The sequence below is a fragment of the Condylura cristata genome, unplaced genomic scaffold, assembly GCF_000260355.1.
Source record: "Condylura cristata isolate star-nosed mole 26May11 unplaced genomic scaffold, ConCri1.0 scaffold00007, whole genome shotgun sequence".
In the NCBI taxonomy this organism is placed as follows: Eukaryota; Metazoa; Chordata; class Mammalia; order Eulipotyphla; family Talpidae; genus Condylura; species Condylura cristata.
Window position 1 is genome coordinate 39,464,914 of NW_004567108.1, and position 10,918 is coordinate 39,475,831.

Below are 10,918 nucleotides of genomic sequence, written 5' to 3' on the forward strand. Positions count from 1 at the left end.
GGTGATGGGAAACCCGAAGGGATTATAATTGACATGGAAAAAAAAAATGTACAAAATGATGTAAAAATAAACTTATTAAAAAAAAACTAACAATTTTTAAAACTTTATAAAAAAATCTAAAAATTATATAATTAGTAAAATGTGCATACCTTAGACATTCATTAAGAACCTTGGGCTCATCTGGCTGTATTTTCTCAGATTGTGATGTAACTTCTTCACAGTCAACATTTTTACATGGCTGATCTTCTATTTGTTCAGAAATCTTAATATCAAACAAAAGTTTCTTTTTAGTTTTAGTGTTCATTATTAAAACACTCATTTATAAATGATTTCACTAAAAAAATTTCTGATTTGAATAAATGGAAAATGCTAAACATATCAAAATTATAAACTGATATAAAAGGCTAATTCAGTACACTTTTTTAATGTTTCTACCTGAGTTATCTTAGAAAATTTCATATGGCTCTCCCGGGTGGTGCAATGGGTTAAAACGCAGCAGTATGAAGCTAGCAGCAGCTACTTGCAAGAGTTTGATTGCCAGCCAGGGAAGTGACCCACATGTCACAGCAGACTTCCCCTGTCTCACCCACTGCTCCCCTCTGCAGTATATTTCCTCAATCTGCCTATTCTGCTCCCACTCTGTCTCTGGTGAATCCTCTCACCACCACTGCATCTCTGGCCTATACCCCAGTTCTGTATCCATAAACACATAAATCTTTTAAAAAAGAAAATTTCATATACCACACCTTTTACTTCAAAGACCCCATTTTTCTCCTCTGAAATAGAAAGCAGGTAACTGCTTCAGCCTCAGCTGTTAAAATTATTCTGTGGAGTTCTACCTTTCTGATTAATATGGCCATATTAAACAAAGCCAACAGGAATTTTAACAACAACAAAAACAGCAAATCTCAATTTATGCCAACTTTTATCATTATAAGGATTAGGTATTATGCAATTATTCTCAAATTCATGGTATTTTCAAATATTATTATTCTTGGTGTTGCATTTTAGCAAGGAGCTTTTACTACTCAATTCTATTTAAGTCAATATTAAAATTCATATTTAGCTAATTTTCCCTTTTTTAAAGGGAAAAATAATTCAATTAATTCAAAAAATAATTCAAATAATTCCACTGCTGAACAATGGAAGAAAAGTGCAAATATGAGGTAAGGTGAAGACAAACATCCCATCATATTGCTCAAAAATCTAGTGAGTCAAGAGTTAAATAGCTTTCCAAGTAGCAAAGCTGCTGGCCATGAGATTTGGCCTTGGATTTAGTGAACAATTTATACAACTGTATAATGTTTAAAAAAGAAGGATGAAAGGAGACTTATCTGCATGCTTAATAAAACAAAAACTGTGAGGAATCAGAGTACTTACATCTTCATCAATGCAGGTTTCATTTTCAATCTTTTGTACATTATCCCCTGTTTTTTCCTGTGATGTAAGAGTTTCTTTTCTTTCAGCAGCTTTACTGACATTTGGTTTTGGCCTCTGCAATCGGCCTCTCATTAGTTGTGCCGGTCTTAAAGTCTTTGGTTGTTCATCTGCCTGCAGACCAGTCTTGTCACTCAAACTAGGAGAATTATAGGAATTAAATCAGGGCCTCCCAGGTGGTGTAGGGGTGACGTCTCAAGGCTATCACCACTAAGTGCTGAGTTGAATCCCTGGCCAGGGAGCTAACCACATATGGTGCAACAGACCTCTCCTCTCTTGCCTGCTGTTCACATTAGCAGTGTATTTCAGTGTATTTGCCTGTTTTGCTCCCCACTATGTCTCTGGTGAATCCTCTGCACCTCTGGCCTACACATACAAGTAACCTAAAGAACATCATCAAAGATATTCATATTTCTGTATCTTAACTCTTAAGAATAGACATAATCCTGGAAATCACTTTACAGAAAAGTATTTTAAAATCAAATCTTTGTTACAAAATTGGGAAAATCTGTATCTAACAAGCATGTAACACTATTCAACACTCAGGATATTATTATGAATGCCCATCTACAGGGTACAGGATACAGAATACAGAAAAAATGGTACACTTTTGTACAGCCCAGAATCCACAGCTTCAGATTCACATTAGAACAATTATTATTGATTTCCAAGTAAAATATTCTCTTTTGAAACTCCTTGAAATCAATAAAACTAACCAGAAATGTGTATTTTTTTTCATTAATTTATCTAACAAGACTTGATGGAGAAGTTGCTAATTTAATTGACCCACACTATAATGCACTTCAACAATGTTAAGCAAAAAATATACCAGCTGAAAATAAAATTCAGACATTATCATGTAGAAAATAAGGATACAATAGTATCCCAGATATACTATTTTTCTTTTACTTCCTGAATACTTACTTAGATACAGCCTCAGTCTCTGGATTTTCTTTCTCTGTATTCTCCATTCCAGAAATATCAAATGTATTCATTTTATCAATTTCCATGTTATCCTATGAATTCAATTTTTACATTTAATCTACTAAACATAAAAAGTTCAAACTTTGTATAGATAAATGGCAATTAAGAAAGATTTCTTTTTTTACTTTTAATTAGTTGAGTTCTTTTAGTCCTAAATGAAGAAAATATCATAAAACAAAGTCTCCAACATTACTGAAACACATACAAATTTTTATATCCTTTTTGGAACATTTTTAAAACAGCATGAATCAACAGCCTTAAAATGCTCATATTCTGACCAAGTAACACAACTTTCAATACTCTAAGAAAATATTCAAAAAAGATTAAAGTATTGGGATGTTCAGTGGGGCATTATATAAAGTAGCAAACATTGTAAAGACACAAGATATTCAATAATGAATAGTCAAATTCACATATACCCACTGACAGAAAATTATGAAGTCACTAAAAACCACATCTGAAGCTATTTAATGATCTGGGGAAATATTTATAAAATGTTAAATACCAAAGAAGGATACAAAACTGAATTAATATTTCCATTTAATTTTGTACGGGAAAAGTACAGGATGTATGTTAAAATATTGGCTATAGCTGGATAATGAAATTACAAGCAATTTTTGTATCAATTTTTACATAAACCTGCTTTTCTCCCAATTTTCAGAATTTAAAAACAGCTGACAGATTACAACAACATAATCACATTATTAAAAGAATGCTAAAACATTTTTATTCCCAAGTATCTAAGAAAAATTTTTACAACTTTACTTTCCATTTAGTCTATTATTCCATACCTTTTCAATTGAAGTTTCTGGATGTAAACTCTTGCTCTCTGCATCTGTTTTACCTTGTGAAAGAACTGATTTCTTCCCAACTGCCCTTGATAAATTTGGTTTGGGTCTCTGGAATCGTCCTCTTACCATTGGTTTTACATTTTCTGCTTGGTCAGTTTCCCTAAAAAATTAACATTAAGACTGAATCCAAAGGAAGATTTTTGTAGTGCTTTTATAGTAAACACTTTAAATTCAACCAGTTATTTGTATACTAGAAAACATATTCATATTCACTGTCTACTAGAAAACATTCTCTAAAGTCATTTGATGTTGATCAAAAACTACTACTTTGACAACAAACATGAAAAATAATACAAACCAAATAAAAGTTTAACTAGAAAATATTAAGGCTTCAAAATTTCATCATGTTGACTTTGCTAAACATTGTATTATTATACATCAGAGATGCAAGAAGATTTTTCTGTAGCGTAATATGCAGTGAATAGCCTTAATCACACTCAAATCACAGTATAATTAATTACATATTTCCAAAAACTCATTTTCTAATTCCCAATGAAAAAACTATTTTTTAAATCATAAAAAATCATCAAAAGTTTGAAAAATAAATTCTACCATGTAAAATACTTACAATTTTTTACTTAAGTCAACATTTCTTTCTTCTGTAGAATTAATCTCAGCATTATTCTCCAAACACAGTGCATGAATTCCAACTTCTGATGAAGGTAAATCCAAAATGCTTGATTCTAAAGTCTCACTGCCTACAGACATGGCATCTTGTTGATTACTAAAGAAAATAAAATATACAGGGAAAGATTTTTAGAATTACATGAAATAAACACTTTCAGAAGCAATCCTTCATATCACAAAATAATCATAAATGGGTATTTGGCATTTCTATAATCCTTATTGCATTTTTATAAAAACTGACAAATAGCCAACAGGCACATGAAAAATGGATCTACCATAGGATCCAGTGTCTACTCCGAGTTTTCTATCTGAAGAACATGGAAACACTAATTCGAAGGGATATATGCACCCCTGTATTCTCTGCAGCTCTATTTACAATATTCAAGCTATAGAACCAACCTAAATGGTCAAAAAACAGATCAATGAATCAGGAAGATGTGAAATATATATACATTATATATATATATAATGGAATACTACTCACTTTATGGGGGGGAAAGGATAAAAAGCTCTCTTTGCAACAACATGGATGGAATTGGAGGATTACAATAGGCAATATAAGTCAGAAAGAGAAAGACTAGTACTAGATTAGGTATCACTTATATGCTGGAATGTAAAGAAACAAAACATGGGTCAAATAAACCAAACCAGTAACAAACACTAGAAATCTGATTGCAGAACTAAGGCTATGAGAGGGGAGAAGGAGGAGAAAGAGCCAAGTAGGCTGGGAGCACAACAGACTATGGTTGAGGGTTAGGCACTCTGCTGGTGGGTATGGTGTGGTAACAATACCTGAGTTGGGATCTTATACATTACAAACAACACTGTAAACTAATGTTACCTCAATAAAAACAAATACACAGTTAAATCCTTTTCACAACCTATCATCAGGAAAATGAAATCAAAACCAAAACAAGATATCATACCATATCTATGTCAGTAAGATTGGAAACAACATATAGTAGTGAGAGTGCAGAGAAAAAAGAAGCCTTGTACACTGTTGGTGAGAATGTAGACTGGTCCAGGCCCTATTGCAAAACAGTGTGGAGCTCACTCAAAACATTAAAAGTAGATCTAAAGTAATTCCACCTCTAGGGATCTACCTGAAGAATTAAAAATCACTATTTCAAAGAGATAAACACTCCTATGTTAAGCACTGTTTACAATAGCCATGCTATGGATACAACCAAAATGGTGACCAACAGATGAGAGGATAAAGATTTGATAGACACACACACATACATACACAGACATAGGACTATCATGCAGCTATTAAAAATGAACTCATATGATCTGTGACAACATGGATGGAACTGGCTGGGATTATGCTAAGCAAAGTTAAGTCAGAGGAAAAAGACAAATATACTGGATTTCACTCAGGGTGATCCCATACTTCCAAATTACCAACAAAAACATAAACCAATGTTACCTCAACTTTAAAAATTAAAATAGGGAACCCGCCCTGGTGGTGCAGCAGGTTAAAGCACAGCACTAAAAAGCTAAAGCCACTTCAGCATGAGTTCAATTCCCGCCTGCCCCGGAGGTGACCCACATGGCGTGGCAGATCTCTCCTGGCCGCCCGCTGCTCCCCTCAGCAGTGTAATTCATTAGTCGGCCTGTTCTGCTCCCCACTGTGTCTCTGGTGATGCCTCTCACCACCCCCTGCAACTCTTGACTTGTACCCCAGTTCTGTATGAATAAATAAATAAATCTTTGAAAAAAAATTAAAATAACCAAGGAGCAAATAAAACTAAGCCAAAACAAACTCTACAAATCTGACAATAGAATTTAGGTTACCAAACAGGTTTGGTGGGGTAGCAGAGAAGGGGTCCAATGGACTATGGGATTATAGACTAGAAGATTATGGGTGCTTTAGTGATGGGTATAGCATAGTAACGTACATAAAAGAGGCATGAACCTATACCCATAAATCATACACAGTTCTGTAAATCAATGTTATCTCAAAATACACATACAAAACAACAAAAACAGCACTCACAAATGAACAGGATGGGAAATTGCTCAAGATGTAGCAAAGTGAAAAACTCAGTTATGTGGGATTCACGAAATAAATGTAGTTGTAAAATCATGGTAGTATTCACTTGAAATTTTATGTAAGCAGTCTTTTCTTTCTATAGTACTGGTTTAATCAAAAGCCATGAAAGTCATGGCTCCATTTCCAATATTCACAAGTTGCAGCTGAAACTGAACTATGAAAAGAGAGGATTGCTTTATTATAAAATATTTCAACAATATAAATGATGACTGTGTACTAACTAGCACCTAATTTTAACAGATAAGCACTTTTAGGCACACTTTAATTATGCTCATTTTTTCTAATAGGTGTTTGTTTTCAAATAAATCTGTAAGATCTCTTTATATATTTTGTGGTTAGATGTTGCCCATAAAACCTCCACGCCTTTTCACTTTATGACACCTTTGTCAAAGAGAGTAGTTAATTTTACAGCAGTCAAATCTTACATTTTTTTATTTGTGCTTTTTAATGCCTTAAGATAGCTTTAACAGCACTAATATTTTCCTCTAAATTTTTAAATATTTACTGTATACATGTATTCTTTAATCCACAAAAGTACAGAGGGTGAAACAAGGCTATTAACTTGTTCATATCTCAACGCCATCTACTGAACAGTTCATCATTACGCACTAATTTCTAATGCTACCTGTCATATAACTTTGAAAATTTTAATTTTTTTAAAGATTTATTTTATTTACTTATACATACAAGAACTGGATGTAGGCCATAAATGTAGGAGGTGAGAGAATTCACGAGAAACAGAGTGGGGAGCAGAACAGGCAGATTGACTGAAATACACTGCTGAGAGGAGATGCAGGCCTGAACCTGTGCTGCACGGGTTGCAGATAGATTCATAATGCTCAGACAAAAGCCCATGCACCCCCAGAGTGGCCCTAATTTCGTAGACACTCTTTTTAGACTCAAAATTCAGTACTGATGAGTCAAATTGTCTTTCCCTACAGCACAGTGCTTTAATTACATGTGAGTTTAATTATTATGTGAGTTTATAAAAATTTTCAGAGCATACATAGACCAGTGAACAGAATAGAGAGCCTGGAAACAAGATCACATATGAGCAAATGACTTTTGACAAGGTGCCAAAACTACACAATAGGGTAAGAGTAGTCTCATCAACAAAGTCTCATTTAACAAATGACATGTGAATGCAAAAAAAAAAAAAATTGCAACTTTATCTTAATCATACACAAAAATAATTCAAAATAGCTGAAAAGCTTAAAGGTAACACTTTCATCAATTAAAAAAAAATCTAGAACTAACTATTGGGGAGATACTATAACACTGATATTGGCAATATTTTCTTGGATATGACACTAAAAACAGAGCAACAAAAGCCAAATAGACTGGGGCTACTTCAAAATGAAAAGCTTTTGCATAGCATAAGAAATAGGCATAGAATCATAAGACAAACTACGAAAGAGAGGGACATGTTTGCAAAGGATATACCTGATAAGAGCTTAATATCCAAAATATAAAAAGAATCCCTACTACTCAACAGCAAATAAAATCAAATAACCTAACTAAAAAGGGAAAAGAACTTGAACAGACATTTCTCCAAAAAAGACAATGACCAACAAGTGTACACGTAAGGATGTCCAATTTCGCTAATTATTGGCAAAATGCAAATCAAAACCACAATGAGGTACCATCTTAAAACTATTATAGCCATCTGAAACAAACAGAAAATAAGAAATGATGGCAAAAACACAGAGAAACTGAAACTTGTACACTACTGATGGAAATAGGAAACACAATGGTGGTTCCTTTTTAAAAAATTAAAAATATGAAACTATCATATGATCCAGCAATCCATCTCCTGGGTATTTATCCATAAAAACTGAAAACTGGATCTCAAAGAGATATTTGCACTTCCACATTTCTCCTATGTTTACTGCTTATTCATAAGAGGCAAGAGATAGAAACAACCTAAATGTCCATTTATAAATGAATGGAATTTATGAAAGTATAACATAGACATGTGATGGAATACTATTTGGCTATAAAAAAGGAAATCTGGCAACATACATATTTGTGACAGAGAACAAATACTGCATTTGTCCACTTATATAACGCATCTCAGGTAATATAATATAAAATGATGGTTGCCAGGACTTGGGAGTCAGTTCAATGGCTATAAAACTAACATGCAAGAATTCTAGAGATCTGTTGCAAAACACTGTGATTATAGTTAATAACACTGTACATTAAAAAAATGTGTTAGGAGGGCAGAGGTATGGTTATGTGTTTTTAGCAAAATTAAAACACAAAATTCTGACGGCAGGATATATCACATTTAAACTGCTGAAGACTAAAGACAAAGATAAATTTTTGTAGAATATTATGAATCCATGCAAATACTAACTACAAAAAAGCTGTGGTAGCAAAGCAAGCACAAGAACAAAAATAACAAATCAATACCAGAATGATCTCACACAAATGAAAAAGGGTGCTTTCACCAAGAAGATAAAACATTTCTAGATATGTATGCATGCAACAGAGTTCCAAAATACATGAAGCAAATACAAACAGAACCGAAAAAAGGAATAGGCAAATTCAAACTTACAGTTGGAGATTTTATACTCCTCTGATAGAAAGCACAGGCAAACTGCTGTACAGATATAGACAATACCTGTACAGATATAGACAAAGTCTGTACAGATACAGAAAATACCTTGATGAAAGAATAGGATCAATTCTTTCCTCAACTTTTTCATCAGAGGGAAAACCCACAATGTCATCTATATTCTGAATGCAGGAAAGCGTCTGCTCCTTATTGCCTTCACCTTCATCTATCTCAGGCCTTAAAGAATGAGATTTATCTATAAATACAAAATGCAGGTTATTCTAAAAAAGTGATAAAAACAGATTGTAAAGTACAAAGGAATTTACATGTAATACTGTCTTTTCCTACAAGTTGTTTACCCATTCAACATGTAAGTCATAGAAGATATATATATATAAGAGCATTAATAAAAAATTTAATCAATTTACAGCTAAATGGCTGTACAACAAGCACAGGCAATGTACATTTTACTAATTGTTAATGGGAGTAGAGAGAAGGTAACACATCATAGTCACAAACTTGAAAGAAAAATCTCCCCATTTCACTCTGGGGTTTTTTCCTAACATTAAATTTTTTACTTTAAATTAAAAAATAAAAGGATTTAATATAGTATAATAAATGCAGAACCAATTAATAAGCATCATTAATTGCTATTAACATGCAAGAGCAGTTCTCCTGCCCACCTGTGTTATCTATGCAAGTGCCTCTCCTTTTCTCCTACTAATAAGCCTGTCCTTTCAAAATGTAATAAATGAAATATGTAAAAAACTTACTTTTCTGTTTTTCTCCTTTAGAAGGGCCTGACTGAACAGTAGCATTTCCTGAAATGTCTTTTACTTCCTGTTTGCCAGCTTCATCCTGATTTTTCTTTCTTTTTTTCTTTTGATTTGGGTCTGGTTCCAATACAACCTGTTCTAAATTCTGTCCCGATAAAGTCAGAGTCTGTTCTTCTTCTTCAACTATAGAATGATTGACAGCTTGCACATCCTCTGGAGATCCTTCTGTGTCTGAGATTTTAGTACTCATAGATTCATCTGGATCATCATTCACTTCTTCACTGGCAATTTTTTTCACTGAAAATACAAACAAGAAATTGTTAAAAAATATATAAAAACTACAGAGTTTCTAGAATTGGGGGGAAAATACTCAAAGAAAGAACTGTCCAGTTATAATGCTGCAAAAATCCATGCAGCAAATAGTGGGATACTTTATATATAGCAATGTAAAAGACTTCAAAAATATCACAGATTAGTCCTGTGCCAATGGAAAACAGTATGAATAAACTCAGTTCCCTACAGCTGGATACCTTGATTATCTCAACTATTGAATTTCACATAAATAAATATCCAAAGATTTGAAAGACAATATTCCAATTCTATCATTATTAAGTTAAAAAAAAAAAACAACTTTCTTTTAAAATAAATACCGGGGCCTCCCTGGTGGCACAATGAGTTAAGGAGCAGCACAGCAAAGCTGGCTGCAGCTGCTTCAGCATGAGTTCGATCCCTGGCCAGGGAACTGACCCACATGGTATAGCAGACATCTCCTGTCTCAACCACTGCTCCCCTCAGCAGTGTACATCTATCTACCTGTACTATTCCCCACTCTTTATTTGATGAATCCTCTACCTGCTCTACATCTCTGGCCTGTACCCAATTTCTGTATGCATAAATAAATAAATCTTTAAAAAAATAAATACCTTTTACATTTTTCCGTGGTTTAGAGGATTTCTTTAAAACATTCTGATTTTTAACAGACTTTTGTTTTCTTTTCTCTTCTTCAGCAAGAACTTTCTGAAGCAAATGAGCAAAAAAATCGAAGTCAAAAGGACGCTTTTCCTCTGTTTAAAAAAAGAAAAAGAATCTTCAAGTTTTTAATTAAAATAAAAGAACTTTCAAGTATTAAATATTTTTAAATAGTGTAACATCAAAAGCAAATGGGTTGGTTTATCATAAGCAGAAGAACAGATAAGAAACTAGTGACTGTAGTACAATCATACAATAAAATACCCATGAAGCAATCCAAGAAATAAACAACATTTTTTTAAAAACAAAATAAGGAACTTAGTAATATAAGTAATAATAAAAGTGAATCTCGGGCCCTCCCTGGTGGCGCAGCGGGTTAAAGCACTGCACTAAGAAGCTTAAGCCACTTCCTCATGAGTTCGATCCCCGCCTGCCCCAGAGGATTTATTTATTTGGGCCCTCCCTGGTGGCACAGCGGGTTAAAGCACAGCACTAAGAAGCTTAAGCCACTTCTGCATGAGTTCAATCCCTGCCTGCCCCAGAGGAGATCCACATGGCACGCCAGACCTCTCCTGAGCCACCTGCTACTCCCCTCAGCAGTGTACTTCATCCATTTGCCTGTTTTGCTCCCTACTCTGTCTAGCATGTGTCCTAGATC

The 10,918-nt window shown here is 33.7% G+C and overlaps 1 protein-coding gene across 1 annotated transcript in view; it reads right to left on the reverse strand.

Annotated features, from left to right (window-relative positions):
- BDP1 (B double prime 1, subunit of RNA polymerase III transcription initiation factor IIIB) overlaps positions 1–10,918 on the reverse strand; it is a 73,183-nt gene that overhangs the window by 43,701 nt on the left and 18,564 nt on the right. Inside the window, exons 9-16 of the mRNA XM_012721887.1 lie at positions 10,215–10,355; positions 9,289–9,588; positions 8,624–8,771; positions 3,841–3,996; positions 3,213–3,372; positions 2,362–2,453; positions 1,381–1,576; positions 150–262 (exon numbers count right to left, since the gene is read on the reverse strand). Coding sequence (XP_012577341.1) covers positions 150–262; positions 1,381–1,576; positions 2,362–2,453; positions 3,213–3,372; positions 3,841–3,996; positions 8,624–8,771; positions 9,289–9,588; positions 10,215–10,355 — 1,306 coding nt within the window. The remainder of the gene's footprint in view (positions 1–149; positions 263–1,380; positions 1,577–2,361; positions 2,454–3,212; positions 3,373–3,840; positions 3,997–8,623; positions 8,772–9,288; positions 9,589–10,214; positions 10,356–10,918) is intronic.